The sequence below is a fragment of the Osmerus eperlanus genome, chromosome 15 (genome assembly GCF_963692335.1).
Source record: "Osmerus eperlanus chromosome 15, fOsmEpe2.1, whole genome shotgun sequence".
Lineage (NCBI taxonomy): Eukaryota > Metazoa > Chordata > Actinopteri > Osmeriformes > Osmeridae > Osmerus > Osmerus eperlanus.
Window position 1 is genome coordinate 14715306 of NC_085032.1, and position 22484 is coordinate 14737789.

Here is a 22484-nt window from a genome sequence, read left to right on the forward strand (position 1 = left end):
ATGATTCCTAGAAATGATAACATCGCAACAGCTGGAATGTGATCACATTGAAGTTTTAATAAGCAAAATACTTTACATAAATATAAACTATTATACAGTGTGGTGTAAATAATGTTAACAGTTGACTAACAAATAGCATTCCTTACAGGTTTTGTGGATTCGGGCACTTTATACAGCCTTTATACAAAAATATGCTATATAGTACAAGAAGCTATCAATGTCATATCTCCCAATACAGCATAATAACCACTTTTAGTCCTGTATTATGATCAATTAATGGACAACTGAAAACCAACTCCACACAAACTGAATTTTTAAGAGCTCCTGTATAGTCCACGTTGAGGCAACACTAAGAGAAACCTTCACAGGTAGGCTACGTTTGAAGTCTTGCAATACATCCTTGAAGTGAGTTCATATCATAGAAGTGTTGGATGAAATATGCATGTTGACATTATTTCAACAGGGCTCTACACTAACAGTGAGAACATGATTATTAAAATCACATGCGGTGGATCTTGTCATGGTCCATGAACTGCTTTAGGTTCTGCAGGTTGTCCCACCACTGAAAAAGGAAAGTGTGTGCGATCAGGCTAAACCAGGGTGTGATCAGCAACTCTCCCTTCTTGGCCTTCGCCAGCATCTCCTTCAGTTCCTCCTTGGTGACGTAACAGTGGCTCTGGATCTCATTGGGGTCTGGGTTCACCTCCACGTCCTTCTGCATGAACAGGATGTAGTCGATCTCATGCTCGCCCCAGACCCCGTCTGACTGGGCCTTGTAATGGATCCTGGTCAGGTAGGTCATCTCCTCTGGAGGCACCTGAGAGAGGAGGCGGGAAGAAATAAGAACTGAATCCTGCTGTGATGCAAAAGGTATTTTAGGTGTTTAGCTGTTTGAGTACCTCTCCCACATAGTATAATAGACCAGTAAGGCTACATCTACTGGTCTATTATACTTCTTGTGGGGGAGGTACTCAAACAGCTAAATACCTAAAATACATTTTGTTTTCATATCCTCAAAATCCCCAATTATATCCGTTATAAAAACAAGCCATAAAGACAGACTTTAAACCGTTCTAAATGTATACACAGGAGATACAGCACAGATATACAGTTAGCATGTATGCACACTACTAACCTGATTCATGGGGATTCCCAGCTCTGCTTCAAGTCGTCTTTGTGCCGCTCTCCTTATCCCAATAGCGTCCCGCTCCTCCAATTCACTTACTGTATGTAAAGGATGGCTGCAGCAGGTGTTGGTAAAACACCCTACACACACATACACACAGGTCGTTTCACCACCAAGGCTTAAACGAGTCATAAATTACCTTTTCACAGTTGATATTTCAGATAACAATCGCGGCTTTTTTTTTTTAATTGAGGTTATTTTCTCACCTGGAAAGGTGATCTTCGCATCCGACCTCTGTTGTAAAAGAAGCTTGTCCTCACTGTTGAACAGGAATACGCTAAAGGCACGATGCAGTAAACCTGGAACAGAGGTATTTAATTTAGAAGATTTTTTTTTGTTACGTTGGATATTCACTGGTCACTAGGTACATATTTCATGAGCACGGAGGAGTCAATGTGTTGTCGGTAATTTATCGGTCATCCGCACAAGAAAGATATTGTATGCTACAGTCTGTCACTTACCTTTGTCAATATTCGAATTAAGGTGGCAATTTTTTTTGCTATCCGCTCCTGTTTTATGGTCATTCTCATCGATGAGGATACACATCTCTGCGAGAAGTTTCACCTGCTTCTCGTCCAGATTATCCGTGTTTATTTCAGGCATCCTTACAGCAGCACGCAGATCTTTTGCTTGTCTGTAAACAGTATTGATCATGGTGAGAAACTAAAGCTTCTGTGTTTAAGTTATCTGTGTGCAAAATAACCTTGAAACTAAATGAAAACATCCTGCATCATTAGCTGTGTAAGTAACATGAAGCCTACGCTCTAAAACGCAGTCTATCAATAGACCGTGCAGATAGCTAACGTTAAATCGTTCGCGCAGATTGGAGTAACTAAATGAGATTAGCTAGCAGCACGACAAACTATTAAATAGTAGTGGTAGATTGCTATATTACAGTATAGTCCGAGAACATTTAAAACAATTCAATACACACCTTGAGAAATATCTAAAGGAAATAGATGTGGGGAGGAATCGAGGATGTTTTACACTGCTTCCACTTGACACAGGTACGACTGACTTCAACAAGGCTGGTCCCTCACAGGACACCATCCGGAGCACAGCCCACAAGCCGCGCGCCATCATCACACCGACAAGGAACACCAATCATACCGCCAGAAGGAATCAACACGCCATCGAACCACCCTGGCTTATCTGAAAGAAGATTGAACGTAAAACAGTGATTTCATTTAGGAAGAATAAACCCCACTCGATCACCGATTATAAAGCGCTATTACTTACAGATGAACAGTCGTAATTCAGGTATAAATTGCCAGTTTTATAGCGTATTTCATGATAATTTTGCTGACGAGGTGAACGTGCTTGCTTCCCATGGGCGTAATTGTGTGACGTTAGAGTTCGCAATTGGTTCAGACAGTAACGGTGTTCCTATTGGTTCGCAGATGCCATGTGGCACGGAACATAAACATGATCCAAAATGATTTAAAACAAGGAAGATATCCAGTGTCATTAAACATAATCTACCTTACATCATCCCGGTAATTATATATCGTGTTTAATTTAGGCACGCGAACTCTTGACTCGTTTTAGCTTTAAATCATGATACTTATGACGTCCAGTCTTGGGGCTGAGCGCTGTGCTTTCTTATTTTGTGGGGTGTCTTAGCAAGCTAGCCCTCACAAGGTCAATCAATTTATCAAAGGCAAAGAGATAAATACCTTGTTTTAATAGCACTCTATATAATAGTTCACATAACTGTAGTTGCTTAAAGGTTGAATTAGACATCGATAGGCCCCCGTACTCCTTAAATCCGTCAATTTGCTGCATATGACACCCGGAATTCTGTGCTAACATTTTCTATAATTTTACATTTTTCGAACGTTCTCGGTCAGAACTAGTATTTTGCAAGATGTTCTCGATGTAGGATTACCCAATTACAATCTGATAACTAAGTGAAGCTGACCTTCCATGACGCACCAATCTGTCACCAATACCGTATTTGTAGTGTTAATATGAAGCTATGTGTTACGTGCTTTGACAGGCTTATTATCACATTCCGTAGACAACGTTTACCACACCTACTGTGTAAACAGAATCTCAGGTTGTAAAAGAAGCTAACTCCAACACGCTGAAATTACTTGGCAGACCCATGACGCGAACACTCCTAAACAGGCTACTACTTCTGGTTTTCAGTTCAGCCATATTATACCTCTCGCTCCATTTGTAGGCGTTACACTTTGCTAAATAATTCCCATGTCCGTGTGAGATTGTGCGGTAATGTTTAACCTGTCTGTGTGAACAATGGGTCCTGTCCTACCAGCCAGACTGCAGCAGTAGGCTACAGTACGGCAGACTGTCAGCGGTTTGGTTTGATTAACCCTAACCCTGTGTTTGCCTGTGCAGCAGCAGGCTATCAGTGGTTAGCTGTACCCACGGGTTTACCCTGGCTTGTGTTTGCCCAGCCTCAGGAAGGACAAGGTAAACAGGGGGCTAGCCCAGAGGAGGGATGCCTGGGGAAAGCGGAAGCAGTTCTTCCTCCTCCCGCCACCCCAAGCAGAAGCGCAAGTCGCACAGCCTGTCCATACGACGCAGCAACAGCACGGAACAGGACAGGGCAGGTTTACAGAGAGACATGCTGGACGGACAGGTGAGACACGAACAAAACACTCCCAGATACACAGTAACTTTGTAAGTTTGTAAGTAACTTAATAACGTTAATAACTGAAAAAACAGATATTGACCAAAAAAATGTAAGGGGGCAAGTTCAATTCATAACACAATTTATGGCATGTTTTTTTATGGTAATGGTTTTGTTGCTGTCAATATATCTTTCATGGGAAGGGCTCACTGTGGTGTGACTGAGCACAGTACTGTCGTTCAATGTCCACGTAACCTTTAGTGTTTAATTGAAGAAAGTCTTTGGTCAAAGAGGAATCCTCAATCAGGTTGAATGCCAAGCAGAAGTCCGTACAGTGAGACTGAGTTTGGATGAGTTTAGTCAGAGTTGCAGTATGAGTTGGTATTCCTTAGTGTTGCAATCCCAGGAGACTCTCATTTTAGTTCTGTTGAAAAACAAGGTGAGATATTCACGTGTTTTAGGTATGTTCTACTCAGACAAGCTGGGACTGTTTTGTGTGCTCACTGCTCATCCAAAGATGGTAATCAGAAAGTTGTTTGTTTAACTTGATAATATGTTTTTCTCTATGCTGCGTGAGTTTGGTTAGTTGCAGTTGTTTTATGTGGGAGATTGTACAGTACCAGCCGGTTTTACAACAATTCTCAGGGATTGTGGCCTGTGTTACAGCTTCAATATAGATCTTACATATAGATCAGTAATGGTACACTTGTTAATGATTTTTTTTGTTTATATTAACCAATTGAGCTGTCTCAGTTAGAATATTATAGATTGATTCTGCTCCTAGTTGGAGATTAACCATTCTCCTCATCAGTACACTACAGTGTCCAGTGTTTGGATCGACTGGTCTTTGACAAGGACACAGAGTCTTCTGATAAGAGGCCGCACCTGATGCTACCTGGTACTGGTGTGTTCCATACAGAAAGATAATCAAACTGCTTCTCTGTTTGATCAAGGCTGACAGAGGCTGGCTGAGAATCGAGTGTTGCTAGCAAAATAGCAAATAGAAACTTTGGATGTCCTCTGCCTTGTTTTCTTGAAACTACTTTGAGAAGTGGTTTACAAGTGTTACCTTTGATGACCTAAGATGTAGTGTATGTTGTGTAGCAGTAGGCTAAGAACCCAGAGTTGTAGTCTGGGAGATTAAATGGTCGACACACAGGCTCCAGGACAACCTCATCAAGTTTTAATACAGTCTGCTTGTCCAGGTCTGATGAGTCTTTTCATCAGGCCTCTCTGTCCGTTGACAGTACCTGTTGGTTCACGGAGGACCCGCTTCACACACACACACACACACACACACACACACACACACACACACACACACACACACACACACACACACACACACACACACACACACACACACACACGTACATAGACACGGTCTCCCTCTCTTACACACACTCACTCTCTCTCATTTTCTCTCTCTCTCTCTCTCTCTCTCTCTCTCTCTCTCTCTCTCTCTCTCTCTCTCTCTCTCTCTCTCTCTCTCTCTCTCTCTCTCTCTCTCTCTCTCACCATAGAGATTAGGCCTGGCGGCCTCCACCTCTCAATGAAGGCATTATGTCCAGTAACCAAGGAGATCTTAATTTTTTAGGCACATGATTAAGCAGCTTTGAGAGAAGGGGCAGTTCGTTGTTTGCTAATTGGCATTTTTCCCCCCTAACATGTTTACATATTCCACTGACAGAACGGAGACTTCCTTTAGACACTTGCTTGCACTGGAGTACACATTACTGTAAGAAAGTGAAAGAGAGAGAGAGGACGAGAGAACGAGTAAGAGAGGAAAGTAGGGAGGGAGGGAGGAAAGAAGGGAGAGAAAGAGGGAAGGAGAGAGGGAGGGAGAAAGAGAGAGGGACAGGCTCACATGCCTGTCAGAGAAAGTACAGTAAAAGAATCGACACTCAGGCTAGCTGTCAGAAGCAGGTTTGAATCCATTGGTTTCATGCTGTGCTGCTGTGCTTGCCTGTAAAACACCTTTGTGGAACTTCCAGGAGAGTAGTAGAGCATGGAGGTTAGTCAACAAAGCTTACAAGGGGTTGTAGCTGTATTATAATAGCACAATAGAGGTGACGTTCCATGTTTCTGGTATCTAGTAGTTTTAGCAAGGACATGGCTTTGGCTTGTTTTGTTGTAGACTTTTGGTCCTGTGCTTATCCACCCTCATTGAATTGTAACTGTATGATGAACTTTCAATTGTGAAATGGGAATGTTCTGATACTTCCAGTTTGTTGCCGAAATAAATATAATTTGACATCTATCATTATCAGTGGATCTACTGTATTACACCTGACAAAGGAACTTACACTGTTTCCTCCTATTTCAAAATCTAACAGCAAAACAGGTTGACTGATGTAACCACGGCTGCATTTCACAGTTTTTTCTGCACTGTTCTCATGTCTTGTTTGTAGGATTCCAAGCTACCTATATCTTTGCGTAGCAATCTGCTTGACCTGTTTGGTCAGATTGAACGCGAGTTTGAAAATCTCTACATTGAAAACTTGGACCGTAAGTAGTTAAACTAAAGTGCCTGGGTTCTAGCTTGACGTCTTGTTGGTTGCACTGTCTTGCATGTTTTTCATGTTTGGTAACAGTCTTGCACTAACCTAATGCTAATGCTTATGCTAACTCTCTAGTACGCCGGGAGATAGATACTCTTAACGATCGTCTGGCTGGAGATGGACAAACCATAGAAGGTGGAGATCCCAGCAAAGGAGCGCTAAAAACAAAAGGTATTGTAAATACTTTTTTTAAAGAGCACTCTTGCCACACAATATCCTCATATTTGGGTGTATTTTAGACAAAGGCCTCTGACCATGTTTATAGTCCCTAGATGTTCCATAACCCAGGATCATAAGCAAGTTAGTGTGTGTTTTGGTTCTAAAACAAACTAGGTTTAATGCGCCCAAATTATGTATGGGTGGTGAAACGTGGGTTGTCAAATAAGGAAGTGAATTCATCAACAGTTCATTTCTTGTTCTTTGTTTTCTTTTCCACAAATGTTTTCATCTGATTGTCTTGAAATGAATTTGAATCGATTGATGAACACATTTGTTTATGGGTCTGTGTTTGTGTCTGCAGCTAGCCATAGCACCAGTCAGCTTTCCCAGAAGCTGAAGACAACGTACAAGGCCTCTACAAGCAAGGTAACATGAGATAGGTTACAGTGAGTTTAAACAGGAGAGCAAGATAAGGCATCTATGTAAACTATGCTAACTGTTTCGTATTACCGGCTTACATTATATAATGATTAACGATGCCGAGTGGTTAGAATGGCTGTAGAACAGCACTTCTTCTTCTGAATGACAGAGGATTTTTCAATTATTTATCACCCAGTCAATTAAAACGTTTTTGCAATAACTTAGCAGGGTAATTTAACCAGGTACTAACTCCCTAAGGTTTCGTGAGACCCTAGCTGTCAGCTCGTAGCTGAACAGTCCAGTGCTGTTTTGCAGGGTTTATTTCCAGATCCCAGAGGATTAAAAAAACGAAAGGATTTTTCACTTTCCCTCTCCCTTCACTGATATAGTGCCACCCCTCTTTCCACGGAAGAGTAGGGCGACCTTGCACCTTCACTGTGGGCTCATGGGAGCTGTGTGCTGGGGACTCCTGGGTAATGACCTGGATGTGCATGAGTTCTCCTAGGTGAAACCAGTGATTGTCTCTGAAGTGATGCACTACAGCCAACTGACCCATGGCGACTCACTAAATGCCCTGTACATTTACATGTAGTTGTTTAGCAGACGCTCTTATCCAGAGCGACTTACAGTAAGTACAGGGACATTCCCCCCAAAGCAAGTAGGGTGAAGTGCCTTGCCCAAGGACACAACTTCATTTAGCACGGCTGGGAATCGATCTGGCAACCTTCAGATTACTAGCCTGACTCCCTCACCGCTCAGTCATCTGACTGTAGATCGTTAACGATCCTGAGTAGGGGAAGCATACTAATGCAAACTAACTCAAGCCCCATCGCTCATGGCAACTGTGGTGGTGGGAGAGAAAGGGTGAAATGCTATACCATCGTGTGAGCGTATGCCTTAAACTGTGTTGCTGGTGCTGGGTAAAGTTCTATCAAGTCCATTAACCCTCAGAAGAAATGCTGTTTAAGTGAATTTGCCCTGCACCACACCCTGGAAAGGTTAAGGAGAACAAATATATTCCTTCCTTCCCTCCCTCCCTCTCCCCAGATCGTGTCCAGTTTCAAAGCCACCACATCCAGAGCTGTGTGCCAGCTGCTGAAAGAGTACGTGGGCCACAGGGATGGCATCTGGGACCTTGCCATCACTCGCATCCCTCCCGTGGTCCTGGGAACCGCGTCCGCAGGTCAGACTTAAAGGGCCAGGTCACCCAAAACACCATCAGTTTGTTCCATGAACCCTGAGAGATCCCTCCCTTCAACAGTACTATGCATGATTAGTTCCCCTGCTTGGCCAGATGCTCATCCTTCCCCTCTGACAGATCACTCTGCGTTGCTGTGGAGCATTGAGACAGGGAAGTGTCTGCTTCGATATGCAGGTCACGCGGGATCAGGTAAGACTGCTCGGTACATGGAAGATGTCATTTGATTTGGTCATACAAACTTGATAAGAGCACTTTGACAGAGTGACCCAGAGCTTAATTGAATCTGCTCTCACTCACACTGCGCAGCATGGAGAAGGTTCAGGGGATGGAGTGCTTGAGGAAATTCTAAAGTGTCTCTTAACGTTTGAAAAGACAAATGAACCATCCACATGCAGAATGTACCTGATTAATCGTGTTTGTGTTTCTGTTTATCAGTCAACTCGATCAAGTTTCACCCCACGGAACAGATGGCACTTACAGGTATGAGGACGATTATGCTAACTGTGTGTGTGTGTGTGTGTGTGTGTACAGGTGCTACAGTGGGCTTTTCATTTTCTGTATGTGTGTTTACAGTACAGTTTTGGGTTATGTGCTTGTGTGCTTATTTGTGTGTGTGTGTGTGTGTGTGTGTGTGCGCGCGCGTGTGCGTGTCTCCAGCGTCTGGGGACCAGACTGCTCACATCTGGCGCTACATGGTGCAGCTGCCCCCTGTCTCCCAGCCCCCAGCTGACATCAGCGTGAGTTCCTCTCCTCCCTCCATACCTCCATACCTCCCTCCATACCTTCCTCCATACCTCCCTCCATACCTTCCTCCATACCTCCACACCTCCCTCAATACCTCCATACCTCCAAACCTCCCTCAATACCTCCATACCTCCTTCAATACCTCCATACAGGGCTCAACATTAACATTATTTTTACTGGCCCCCCCTCCAAAAGTTGTAATTTATCATTGTTACAACAAAACCAAAGACTTATAAATTGTGTTATTCTGTTAACATGTTTAACCATTTATTAAACACATCCAGGATATAAAAAGAACAAAAATGAAATCACATTTCTAGTGATAAAAAATTAAAAGGTAATAGTCAGCAAAACAATTGACTTTCAAACTCAAACATGACGTGCTCTCTTCCCTGCTGACAGCCATCTCTGCACAACTCTGTCTGGCTGAAACTGAAACCTCTGGTCCCTCAATGCTAATATATAAAAGCTTCCATAGCATTTCATCAGTATGATACTAAGTACCCAAGTCAACACCATTCTTCTGCTGCAGTTCAATAGCCCGAGGGAACGAGGCGAACGGCTGGTCCGTCTTAATTACGTGATATGCCATTGTTATAAGTCGTGCAATAACACGATGGGCATCTACATTTAAATTCCTGACCAGCATGGTCAACGGCCTGGAAGATGGATTGTCAACCATCCGCTTAACGCTAGCTGTCACGCAAACCAGGTGCTGTCTGCTAGCATGGCTGGTCAGGGAAATTGTCGGTGCCTGTGTAAAAAGATCCACTTTTGTCTGCTTTAGACAGGAACATACGACACAGTGCATCTTCGTTCCATAAAAAAAGTTGCTTCCGTTTGAGCTCGTAGCTCTACTTTGCTGCCATCGTCACTTTATTGTCTCGCGCCAGTTGTTAAAAAATGTATCGAGATTAGAGAATTACAATTTGACAACCACTCGTCACTCACTACTCAAGTCTTGATTTGCCAACTGTGCGCCCCACGAGCTGCAAAGTTATTTATGCATTTAACAGATAGCAAAACATATGAAGGATGTTAACTTTTACAATGCAATTTTTTCGGGCCAGTGAGTTGCTAGTTTAACTGTCCCGACGTTACTTTTTACTGGCCCCCGGGCCATCGTTATTGTTGAGCCCTGCCATACCTCCCTCAATACCTCCCTCAATACCTCCATACCTCTCTCCATACCTCAATACCTCCATACCTCCCTGCCATACCTCCCTCAATACCTCCCTCAATACCTCCATACCTCTCTCCATACCTCAATACCTCCCTCAATACCTCCATACCTCTCTCCATACCTCCATACCTCCCTGCCATACCTCCCTCAATACCTCCATACCTCAATACCTCCCTCAATACCTCCATACCTCTCTCCATACCTCCATACCTCCCTGCCATACCTCCCTCAATACCTCCCTCAATACCTCCCTCAATACCTCCATACCTCTCTCCATACCTCAATACCTCCCTCAATACCTCCATACCTCTCTCCATACCTCCATGCCATACCTCCCTCCATACCTCCCTCAATACCTCCATACCTCCCTCCATACCTCCCTCAATACCTCCACACCTCCCTCAATACCTCCACACCTCCCTCAATACCTCCATACCTCCCTCAATACCTCCACTCTTCATCTCTCCTTGACTCATGGCTTTTACTTTCACAGCCGGTCCAAGACTCATTCAGATCACTTTCAGTTCGTTCAGCTGGAAATCCTTTGAAGTCATCAAGGTGAAGGATTTGATTGGATGCTTCAGTTCTGGTGACTAAACTTTAACCCCCCCCCTCCCCCCCCCCAGGTTCCCTGTGAGGACGACCTGGAGCTGTCGGACAGGGAGGAGGGGGAGACGGACGAGGGGCCCTTTGAGGTGCCCACCATCCGTGTTGCCACGGCAACCCTGAAGAGCCACCAGGGCGTGGTGATCGCTGCTGATTGGCTGGTTGGGGGGAAGCAGGTTGTCTCGGCTTCCTGGGACCGATCGGCCAACCTGCACGAGGTGGAAACATCTGAGCTGGTTCACACACTCACAGGTGCACACACACACACACACACACACCCACACACACACATAGTCCAGGGGGTTGTATAAGTGTTGCATCCAAGTGTAAATATTCTGTGTGTGTGTGTGTGTGTTCAGGTCACGACCAGGAGCTGACCCACTGCTGTACTCACCCCACCCAGCGCCTGGTGGTCACCTCGTCCAGAGACACCACCTTCCGTCTGTGGGACTTCAGAGACCCGTCCATTCACTCTGTCAACGTGTTCCAGGGCCACACTGAGTGAGTGGGCCCCAGAGCAGCACAGCACAAAGCACACAGCCACACAGCACACAGCCACACAGCACACAGCCACACAGCACACAGCCACACAGCACACAGCACACAGCCACACACACCTCGTTCTCAGCCACCAGGGGGCAGTACAGCACCTTATTTGTTTTCCGAACTCCGTCGGCATTCTGTCACCTCCTAGCCTTTTCATCAGCCATTTCCTCTGCTTTTCAGAGGAAACGCTCTATTAGTATTTTTTTTCATCCCACATTGTCACGTTAATTTCCAGGACCGTGTTGCTCTAAGCAAAATCCTCCGCTTGCTCCTCCGTTCATCATGGAGCACTTCTTTTCCACTTTGCTTCTCTCTCTCTCTCTCTCTCTCTCTCTCTCTCTCTCTCTCTCTCTCTCTCGTTAATCCCCCCCTCTCTGTGTAATTTGGCCCCTCGTTCGTAGCCAGGGCTCAATTTGAGTTGCTCATTTGAAAACGCGGACTGTCAGCTTGTCAGGGAAATTTCAATGCCACTCCGTAAAGGCAGAGTGTGTGTCGTGGGCTCTGGAAGCCTTTGATTGCCGGGGATTACATGGTACTCCTTATGTGAGACCCCAGCATGTATAATTCCTACAGATCCCACTTTAATTCTCTCCAATAGACAATCAGCGTAATGAGATTAGCGACAGCGACGCGGGCCTTCGCCAGTTTCCGGATGGTTCCCCCCCTCCCCCCTCCCCTCCATTTCCCTGTCAGTGTGGAGGCAATTACTTCCTGTACGTTGAGAGCATCTCGAGCAGGTTTGCTGAAAAGGTTTGCCGTCTTCCGTTGAGGCAAGGGGAGAGCGTGGTTGGGGCCGTTTAGGAAACGCACGCCAAGCAAATGTGTCGTCCTCCATCTGTGTGGAGAGCCTGTGAGGACAGGGGTCCGTCAGAGCAGCCTGTGAGGGGTCCGTCAGAGGAGCCTGTGAGGGGTCCGTCAGAGGAGCCTGTGAGGGGTCCGTCAGAGGAGCCTGTGAGGGGTCCGTCAGAGCAGCCTGTGAGGGGTCCGTCAGAGGAGCCTGTGAGGGGTCCGTCAGAGGAGCCTGTGAGGGGTCCGTCAGAGGAGCCTGTGAGGGGTCCGTCAGAGCAGCCTGTGAGGGGTCCGTCAGAGGAGCCTGTGAGGGGTCCGTCAGAGGAGCCTGTGAGGACAGGGGTCCGTCAGAGGAGCCTGTGAGGGGTCCGTCAGAGAGCCTGTGAGGACAGGGGTCCGTCAGAGGAGCCTGTGAGGTGAGGGGTCCGTCAGAGCAGCCTGTGAGGGGTCCGTCAGAGGAGCCTGTGAGGGGTCCGTCAGAGGAGCCTGTGAGGACAGGGGTCCGTCAGAGGAGCCTGTGAGGGGTCCGTCAGAGAGCCTGTGAGGACAGGGGTCCTTCAGAGGAGCCTGTGAGGTGAGGGGTCCGTCAGAGGAGCGTCACGCTGACACAGGTCACTCTTATGCACGCACTTCCAGTTTAGCAGCCGAGGGTTCAGCAGGGGGAGGCCACACCTGGACCCCCTCCCCCGTCAGGACTCAGAGACAGTCTTATCCCAGCTAGCAGAGACAGTCTTATCCCAGCTAGCAGAGACAGTCTTATCCCAGCTAGCAGAGACAGTCTTATCCCAGCTAGCAGAGACAGTCTTATCCCAGCTAGCAGAGACAGTCTTATCCCAGCTAGCAGAGACAGTCTTATCCCAGCTAGCAGAGACAGTCTTATCCCAGCTAGCAGAGACAGTCTTATCCCAGCTAGCAGAGACAGTCTTATCCCAGCTAGCAGAGACAGTCTTATCCCAGCTAGCAGAGACAGTCTTATCCCAGCTAGCAGAGACAGTCTTATCCCAGCTAGCAGAGACAGTCTTATCCCAGCTAGCAGAGACAGTCTTATCCCAGCTAGCAGAGACAGTCTTATCCCAGCTAGCAGAGACAGTCTTATCCCAGCTAGCAGAGACAGTCTTATCCCAGCTAGCAGAGACAGTCTTATCCCAGCTAGCAGAGACAGTCTTATCCCAGCTAGCAGAGACAGTCTTATCCCAGCTAGCAGAGACAGTCTTATCCCAGCTAGCAGAGACAGTCTTATCCCAGCTAGCAGAGACAGTCTTATCCCAGCTAGCAGAGACAGTCTTATCCCAGCTAGCAGAGACAGTCTTATCCCAGCTAGCAGAGACAGTCTTATCCCAGCTAGCAGAGACAGTCTTATCCCAGCTAGCAGAGACAGTCTTATCCCAGCTAGCAGAGACAGTCTTATCCCAGCTAGCAGAGACAGTCTTATCCCAGCTAGCAGAGACAGTCTTATCCCAGCTAGCAGAGACAGTCTTATCCCAGCTAGCAGAGACAGTCTTATCCCAGCTAGCAGAGACAGTCTTATCCCAGCTAGCAGAGACAGTCTTATCCCAGCTAGCAGAGACAGTCTTATCCCAGCTAGCAGAGACAGTCTTATCCCAGCTAGCAGAGACAGTCTTATCCCAGCTAGCAGAGACAGTCTTATCCCAGCTAGCAGGACACTCGGTCAATAACTCACCCAGGCAGCGTGCTGCAGCTATCAAATGGCTGTCACTAATCCACAACAGACAGACCACGCTACAGGTGGGAACTCCTTTTTTTTCGGAGGCAGTCGATTTTCTGAACACAGCCGGCTACTGTACGCGTGGGCCCATACCTCATCATGGCCGCACGCTGTGTCTCTTGTGTCAAGGACAGCAGCCGATGTGTGAGACCGTCAGAACTTGGGCTTGATTGACACTTCACTGCGTGGGATGGTTCTGTGCGTCTGCGTGTTTGTACACAGAACATGTGTGTGCATATGCATGCCCTGGTGGGTGTGTGTGTTTGCCTGCCTGCCTGCGTTCGAGGAGACAGCTGCTAGTCTTAATGAGCTGCAGGCACAGTGACGCGCGTGCATGTCTGCCTGAGGAGGGGGGAGAGAGAGATGGGGAGAGGGGGAGGGAGGTGAGTGGGGAGAAGGAGGAGGAGGAGGGAGGAGGGAGGGGCTCTGCTGTCATCTGGAGGGGAACGCTCCGATGCCCCGCGCTCACAAGATGAATGAGGCCTGCACACAGCCTGGTGAGGCCTGGAGGCCTCCCTGGTAAAAGCCCAGTCAGCTCTCCAAACACTTGACAGTGGGTGACAGTGGCTGACTTGACAGCGGGTGTGTGGGTGTGAGCATGGCCGTGGGTGTAGCTTGGTCGGTGAAGCTCCAGTCTGTTTGTTTCGGGTCAGGTGACAACCAGAGCAGCTGATTGGTCCTTCAGCAGTAGCAGGTGGGAGAGCTCCCGGGGATGAGCGGCCGCTCCAGGGCCTCTCTGCCGTCGAGAGCGGGCTCCAAAGCGCTTCTTTTCACGGTGTGGGAGGAAACGCAGGCCTCTGGAAGCATATCCTCTCTGTGACAGGCAGAACAACGGCACAGCGGTGATGGCATAATGGAAAGGGCTGCTTGTAGGCTGTGGAGGATTAGCAGGCGGGAGGACGAGAGCTGGAGGGAGGGGCTCGTTTGCAGCGTCTTCAGCGGCAATTAGCGCTAACAGGTGCTGACAGTGTGCGGTGGCAGTCAGAAGAGCAGCACGTTCAGTCTGGTCGGCCACCTCCTCTTGGTCTCTGGGACGTGGCGATGAACGCACGGCAGCACGGGGGCACGGCGGCACGGGGAGGGGAACAGAAGTGACAGCGCTGTCGCTTTACAAACGGGACGCCATGACGCCTCGCGTTTGGTGCTGATCACAGGCGGAGGTGTCTTTGTGTCTAAGCGAGCGCGTGTGTGTGCGTGTGTGTGCGTGCGTGTGTGTGTGTGCGTGTGTGTGTGTGTCTGACAGCACTTCAGAAGACCGGCATGTCAACACGTTCCTGATTCAGAAGTGACTCTGAATAACACCAGGAGCAGTGTGCGATGGTGGTGTCTTATTAGAGACATTGTCAAGATGGATGTAATTACTCAGGGATCCAGTCTGGAAATAACCAAGCTCACTGGGACGTGACCAGCATTGTCACAAAGCTACGACAAAAGTAGCGTGTTATCTAGCGTTTAATCTTGTTACGCTCCTTCACGCCTGCCTGCCTGTCTGCATGTCTGCCTGTCTGTCTGTCTGTCTGTCTCTCCCTCCTGCCTGCCTGCCTGCCTGTCTGTCTGTCTGTCTGTCTCTCCCTCCTCCCGCCTGTCTGTCAGCCAGTCTGCCTGCCTGTCTGTCTGTCTGCCTGTCTCTCCCTCCTCCCGCCTGTCTGTCAGCCAGTCTGCCTGCCTGTCTGTCTGTCTGCCTGTCTCTCCCTCCTCCCGCCTGTCTGTCAGCCAGTCTGCCTGCCTGTCTGTCTGTCTGCCTGTCTCTCCCTCCTCCCGCCTGTCTGTCAGCCAGTCTGCCTGCCTGTCTGTCTGTCTGTCTGCCTGTCTCTCCCTCCTCCCGCCTGTCTGTCAGCCAGTCTGCCTGCACACTGCTTCTGTGTTCCCCAGGAGGTGCTCCATCCTCTCAGCCTTGTTCCGCTCGGCGGCTGACGAGCTTCGACCTTCCCTGTCACATCCTCCAGCTAGCGGAGACATGCCACTCTCCAGAACAGAAAACCTCCCAAGTCCTAATAGGACTTTAATCAACCTTTTAATCTGTTGCCCCCTCCTCCTCCCCCTCCTCCCACATCCTCCAGCTCAGGAAGTCAGAAAGTGCATGATCATCATCATCACCATCATCATCAGCGATGCACTCCTTGGCTTCGGGTTTAAGTGGCCGGAGCCGTGAGCTCGCCCTGTCTGGCAGTGGTGTTAAAGTACAGTTTCCTGGGGCAGCCCCCTGCTCCTCTAACACACCGTAGTTTAGCCCCTGATTAAAGCTTAATTAGATGTCAATTTAAATTAAGCGGGCAGCTAGCTAAGCAGCCGCCGGTTCACCCAAGCTAGGCTAGGCCAAGAGAGCTAATCTCAATCAGGGGGGGAAGAGCAACGGCACACCAAACCCAATCCTCCTACGGTGTGTGGAGAGGAGGGGGGGGGGGGTGTGGTCTGACAGCAGGGACTGACATTATAAATTGGAAATATTAAAGTCTATTAAAGGAATGGGCCTGACCTCAGCAAGGTGGGAGATAGCCTGCTGGCTACAGTTCATCATGAGGGAGGGCGAAGACATGCTGAGGGGAGCACTTTGGCCTGACCCTGCCGGTGGGGGTAGGGTGACTTTGAACAGCGTCCCCCACTTTAAGTGAACCCCCCCGCCCCCCCCCCCCGAGGTGCTAGCGTTAGCATTATGGGGAACTGTGGGGTGCTAGCTTTCGTCGTGTGACCGAGGCCCTCGGGGATCAGCCATTAGTTAACCAAGCCTTCTCAGGCAGGGGTTGTCAGAACATGCTCTACCCCAGTCTGTCACATTGTTCCACTGTGTGGCTGTGTCTGTGCCCCCCACCGGCCACCCCCAGCGCTGCTGGCTGGATTACCCAGAGACTGCCCGCTGAGAGGCAGCCATGGAGCCACACTGCCTTGAGGGTCTCCGGTCTGGAGCGAGAGGGAGGAATTGAATAGAGAAGGGAGAGGAACTCCTAGTTCTGTTCCAGAGCTGTTGCACACCTGCTGCTAGATTATTAATCCCAGCCCTCCTTCTCATCCTCCCTCCCTCTACCTCCCTCCCCCTCTCTCCTCCTCTGCTTAGAGATATCTCATATTACTCTGTTGTATGAATGAGTTTGCAGCAACGACCTCTCTCTCAATAGACCAAATGATTCACTCTTAGATAAAGAATAACAGAAGAATTCTTCTTCTTGATTATGACGTTAACCGTATAGCTGATTAGAAATAGGGGGGTCAGATGGCTGAGTGGTTAGAGAATCTGACTATTAATCAGAAGGTTGCCGGTTTGATTCCAGGCCGTGAAAAATGAAGTTGTGTCCTTGGGCAAGGCACGTCACCCTACTTGCCTCGGGGGGAATGTCCCTGTACTTACTGTAAGTCGCTCTGGATAAGAGCGTCTGCTAAATGACTAAATGTAAATAGCTCCTCGATCTATCTGTAATCCTGTCATGGCGTTGTTGTGCTGTTTGTGCGCAGCACTGTGACGTCGGCAGTGTTCACCGTGGGCGACAACGTGGTGTCAGGAAGTGACGATCGCACCGTCAAGGTGTGGGATCTGAAGAACATGAGGTCGCCCATAGCAACCATCCGCACAGACTCCGCCATCAACAGGTACAGTAGGAAACAGGAGGGTGGAAGTAAGGGGGGGGGGAGCTTGTTCTGATTGGCTGTTTGATATGTAGATTGGATGGATGGATGGGCATGTGTGCCATAGCAGAGCTAACCTTGCCCTTGATCTGATCGGTAGATAGGCATGTGTGCCATAGCAGAGCTAACCTTGCCCTTGATCTGATCGGTAGATAGGCATGTGTGCCATAGCAGAGCTAACCTTGCCCTTGATCTGATCGGTAGATAGGCATGTGTGCCATAGCAGAGCTAACCTTGCCCTTGATCTGATCGGTAGATAGGCATGTGTGCCATAGCAGAGCTAACCTTGCCCTTGATCTGAATCTGCAGGATCAGCGTCTCAGCCAACCAGAGGATCATCGCTCTGCCACATGACAACCGCCAAGTCCGACTGTTCGACATGTCTGGAGCGAGGCTTGCACGACTGCCTCGCAGCAACAGACAGGTACACAGAGAGAGGAGTGGAGAGAGAGAGAGAGGTAGTAGAAGGAGAGAGGGAGGGAGTAGAAGGAGAGAGAGAGGGAGTAGAGAGAGAGAGAGGGAGTAGAGAGAGAGAGAGGGAGTAGAAGGAGAGAGAGAGGGAGTAGAAGGAGAGAGAGAGGGAGTAGAAGGAGAGAGAGAGGGAGTAGAGAGAGAGAGAGAGGGAGTAGAGAGAGAGAGAGGGAGTAGAAGGAGAGAGAGAGGGAGTAGAAGGAGAGAGAGAGGGAGTAGAAGGAGAGAGAGAGGGAGTAGAAGGAGAGAGAGAGGGAGTAGAGAGAGAGAGGGAGTAGAAGGAGAGAGAGAGGGAGTAGAAGGAGAGAGAGAGGGAGTAGAAGGAGAGAGAGAGGGAGTAGAAGGAGAGAGAGAGGGAGTAGAAGGAGAGAGAGAGGGAGTAGAAGGAGAGAGAGAGAGTAGAAGGAGAGAGAGAGAGTAGAAGGAGAGAGAGAGGGAGTAGAAGGAGAGAGAGAGGGAGTAGAAGGAGAGAGAGGGAGTAGAAGGAGAGAGAGAGAGAAGGAGAGAGAGAGAGGGAGTTGAAGGAGAGAGAGAGGGAGTAGAAGGAGAGAGAGAGGGAGTAGAAGGAGAGAGAGAGAGAGAGGGAGTAGAAGGAGAGAGAGGGAGTAGAAGGAGAGAGAGAGGGAGTAGAAGGAGAGAGAGGGAGTAGAAGGAGAGAGAGGGAGTAGAAGGAGAGAGAGGGAGTAGAAGGAGAGAGAGAGAGTAGAAGGAGAGAGAGGGAGTAGAAGGAGAGAGAGGGAGTAGAAGGAGAGAGAGGGAGTAGAAGGAGAGAGAGGGAGTAGAAGGAGAGAGAGGGAGTAGAAGGAGAGAGAGGGAGTAGAAGGAGAGAGAGAGAGTAGAAGGAGAGAGAGGGAGTAGAAGGAGAGAGAGGGAGTAGAAGGAGAGAGAGGGAGTAGAAGGAGAGAGAGGGAGTAGAAGGAGAGAGAGGGAGTAGAGAGAGAGAGAGGGAGTAGAAGGAGAGAGAGAGGGAGTAGAAGGAGAGAGAGGGAGTAGAAGGAGAGAGAGAGAGTAGAAGGAGAGAGAGGGAGTAGAAGGAGAGAGAGAGAGTAGAAGGAGAGAGAGGGAGTAGAAGGAGAGAGAGGGAGTAGAAGGAGAGAGAGAGGGAGTAGAAGGAGAGAGAGGGAGTAGAAGGAGAGAGAGAGAGTAGAAGGAGAGAGAGAGAGTAGAAGGAGAGAGAGAGGGAGTAGAGAGAGAGAGAGAGGGAGTAGAAGGAGAGAGAGGGAGTAGAAGGAGAGAGAGAGGGAGTAGAGAGAGAGAGAGAGAGACAGACAGACAGAGACACACTGATGGAGAGGGACAGAGAGAGAGGAGAGTGTCCACAGGTGATGGGAGGAAAAAGCCAGCGGCCCTGCACCCAGTGCTGGGGCTGCCTCTGCCAGCGGCCCTGCACCCAGTGCTGGGGCTGCCTCTGCCAGCGGCCCTGCACCCAGTGCTGGGGCTGCCTCTGCCAGCGGCCCTGCACCCAGTGCTGGGGCTGCCTCTGCCAGCGGCCCTGTCTCTGGCTGTTAGCACTGTTGATGTGGAGACCAGAGGAGATGTTCAAGTGGTTGTTGTTGATGCACAGCTGTCAGGACCTGTGGAGAAGCCCTGGTCTGTCTGTCATTCAGTCCGTTTCTGGGTCATCCACATGCACTTTATATTATGCATAGGCTTAACTCTGACAGGGAGACAGATGGCTGAGCGGTTACGGGAATCGGGCTATTAATCAGAAGGTTGCCGGTTCGATTCCCGGCTGTGCCAAATGACGTGTGTCCTTGGGCAAGGCACTTCACCCTACTCTGTTCTGGATAAAAGAGCGTCAGCTAAATGACTAAAAATGTAACTAGATGTGTGTGTGTGTGTGTGTGTGTGTGTGCTTTCAGGGCCACCGGCGCATGGTGTGTTGCTCTGTGTGGAATGAGGAGAACCAGTCATGTAACCTGTTCACCTGCGGCTTTGACAGGCAGGCCATCGGCTGGAACATCAACATTCCTGCTCTGCTGCAGGAGAAGTAACTCTGCTCACGCACACTATGAACAACACACACCTGCTTTCACCCATTCACACATAGTAGCATGCTGCAGACAACCTTACAACTGCACACACACAAGGACCCACACACACACATCTATCTTTAGAGTACCTATCGGCATTATTCTTTTGACATTTTGACCTTCTCAGATGACCTTCTAAAAGATTGTTTTTATAGATATTTCCATGTTTTGTAACATGCTACTGTAAGGATATTTTAACTTCTCAGTCCATCGTTTCCCATGCTACTGTTGTCTTCTGAATATCTGAACGTTTAGCTAATTAAGACATCCTGTTACTATAACAACCACAATATATCCTGTCCCTGTTTCAGTATTGTCGCAATGCATCCTTCCTCCTTCCCTGAGTGATCTCAGACGTGAGATGTATAGCACAGTTCTGGCTTCCATCTCTCCACTCATGTTAGAGATCTTTTGAGGACCTCGAGGGAAGGACAGGGTGCATCTTGACAGCATTCGAACACGGCCCTCAGCTCTCTCTGTCTCTGAACAGGACCCGGAAGAGGTCCTGTTTAAGGAGTTACAGCAGGAGTGTTTACACTGTGCGTTTGAACCTGAGCTGAGAGAACCCACTCTGTGTGGATGGTGCATCCTTTTTGGTAAAGTGGTCTTCCTCTCAACGCATGTCGGTCTCTAAATGTTAGTCTCTCTCTCACATGTCCACCTGAAAATGAGCCGTCACCAGAAGTGAGTTTGAGTGGATCTGTTTATCTACAGTGCTTTGTGATGTTTGTTTACATTAAATAGCTGTTTGTCTGTTGCATCGATTTGTGTACATCATGAGGTTTTACAATAATGTGTTATTTGGAAAAGTGGTAAGTCAATGCCTGCTATTTATTTAACTTCTGTAGATCCTGTTTTCATGCTATGCCAGTAATGTCACCCAAATGTTGTTTGCTTGGGGTTTCTTGCTTAATAAATATATATGGAACGCTTAAATGTTAAGAATCTATGGACATAAAATGTAATTCTGCATGAAGTTAAATTCATTAATGTTGTATGTAATACCTTATAACTCAAATAAGCAATCGCATAGAAGATATAGAACTGTGCTGTATCAGTTAGTATATCAACGCCTCTGGAATGAAGTGAGGCGCTCTGGAACACTGCAGCTCAGGGAATTCTATCTGTCACGTTGAGTGTGTATCAAATTCATCTTTTAATCTTCAGCAAGAATGGCCAGCCACGCACTCCACAGTGGATAAATTATAACTTGAAGGGATGCCAGATATCTGTGAAAATGTAATATGCCTTATACTGTGTATGTACATACATCTGAACTGTAATGAGATTGAAAAAAGTATATCTAGTTTCCCCATTGTGGGAAAACACATTCACCCCAAACCTTATAAAAAAAAATTTGCACCGAGGCTTGTAAAAATCTAATAAAATGTGTGATTCTTTTTCCATGGTCTCAGGTGAGTTTTTTTCATCTCATGAATGAATCTATCTAACCCCACAAGAGGTGTTTTTTACACCTCTGTACACCGAAATTAATTTAATGTTCAATACAATGTTAATATGGAACATTTGATATTAGTTGATGACAGAGATTACTTCAGGTGAGAGTTCCAATGTATAAAAATGCAACAGTACTTTATAGTTTTCTAGTTGTAGCTTTTCCATTTGAGACCTGCCAACATTTCAATAGAAGAGGGATGACTCTTCTAGGACAAATGGACATATCAAGGGTCATAGGTCAAGCTCCTATGAGTAGACATTTTCTTTCCATAGGCAAGGAGCTTAACATACACCACCATGTTTGTATTTCCAAATAATAATAAAAAAAAACGTTTTGGTGCAAATTCTAACAGAATATCTGCAGACCAACATCATACATACTGTATATGGACGGGTGTATTTTCCAGTCTTTTAACATGGCAGCTGGAGAGCCTGTACTATTTGACTTCTAGATTTCATCGCATCTAAACGGCAGGCCTCCTGAGCAACGCTCCTCTCCCCGTGGACTCTGTTAGATTACAGTGGGATGGCCGTGACTGGCCGGTGGAGCAAATTGTCAATTATGATGTTTATTGTAAAGCAGATACCACACCGCGGAAGGCCTGAGGGGAAGGCTGCTTCGGAGGCAGCCTCTCTCTCCGCTCCGCTCTTCCGACACGGCAGCTAATTTGGGTGCCCGGTCTGTTTGACACCTGCCACACACGCTGAGAGATGCACACAATATTCCTTCGGGAGCATGTTTTTTTGTTCTGCGTCTTTCTGTGTGTGTCTGTCTCCTTGTGTCTCTCCGTCTCCATCTGTCGGTCTCCCTCTCTGTCTCTCGTGGCCAGTTTTCTCACTATCCAGAGGTGGGAAGTTGTAGTTAATTAGATTTTTCTGGTATCAGTACTTAATATCACTATTTTTTATATCACTATTTATTTTTAAATAACTTTTTACTTCCACTCCTTACATTTTTTGCACAAATATCTGTACTTTCTACTTATTTCATTTTCAAACCAGGCTGTTATTTTCGTTCTAATCTGTATTCGGTCGCATGATCATTATTTCTTGTAATTTTTCATTTCTATGTCTATCACGCAAAACGTAAGCTAGTCTAGAAGCTACCATGGAACAAGGCAGAAGGCGACAAGAAGAATGGCCAACGTTATGGATGAGACAGAGGGAGTTAGCGATATCGAATTGGG

General features: G+C 47.7%; 2 protein-coding genes across 4 annotated transcripts; one reads left to right on the plus strand and one right to left on the minus strand.

The window, feature by feature from the left end:
• Window positions 1-37: 37 nt before the first annotated feature.
• On the minus strand, window positions 38-2557 carry idi1 (isopentenyl-diphosphate delta isomerase 1). 2 transcript variants are annotated; one of them, XM_062479390.1, is made up of 6 exons: window positions 2426-2557; window positions 2121-2338; window positions 1648-1820; window positions 1393-1485; window positions 1136-1266; window positions 38-817 (listed from the first exon to the last, which is right to left on the minus strand). In XM_062479390.1, exons 2-6 carry the CDS (start codon window positions 2267-2269, stop codon window positions 500-502), a joined length of 864 nt encoding a protein of 287 aa, XP_062335374.1. In that variant the 5' UTR covers window positions 2270-2338; window positions 2426-2557; the 3' UTR covers window positions 38-499. The 2 variants fall into 2 exon arrangements, with proteins under 2 accessions (XP_062335374.1, XP_062335375.1); XM_062479391.1 differs by lacking the exon at window positions 2426-2557 and having other exon boundaries at window positions 2121-2350.
• On the plus strand, window positions 2277-21224 carry LOC134034778 (WD repeat-containing protein 37-like). 2 transcript variants are annotated; one of them, XM_062479387.1, is made up of 14 exons: window positions 2277-2446; window positions 3607-3791; window positions 6194-6290; window positions 6419-6514; window positions 6864-6928; window positions 7970-8105; window positions 8241-8312; window positions 8559-8603; window positions 8781-8860; window positions 10677-10908; window positions 11016-11157; window positions 17165-17299; window positions 17645-17759; window positions 19669-21224. In XM_062479387.1, exons 2-14 carry the CDS (start codon window positions 3651-3653, stop codon window positions 19798-19800), a joined length of 1488 nt encoding a protein of 495 aa, XP_062335371.1. In that variant the 5' UTR covers window positions 2277-2446; window positions 3607-3650; the 3' UTR covers window positions 19801-21224. The 2 variants fall into 2 exon arrangements, with proteins under 2 accessions (XP_062335371.1, XP_062335370.1); XM_062479386.1 differs by lacking the exon at window positions 2277-2446 and adding an exon at window positions 2549-2682.
• The last annotated feature ends 1260 nt before the right edge of the window (window positions 21225-22484 follow it).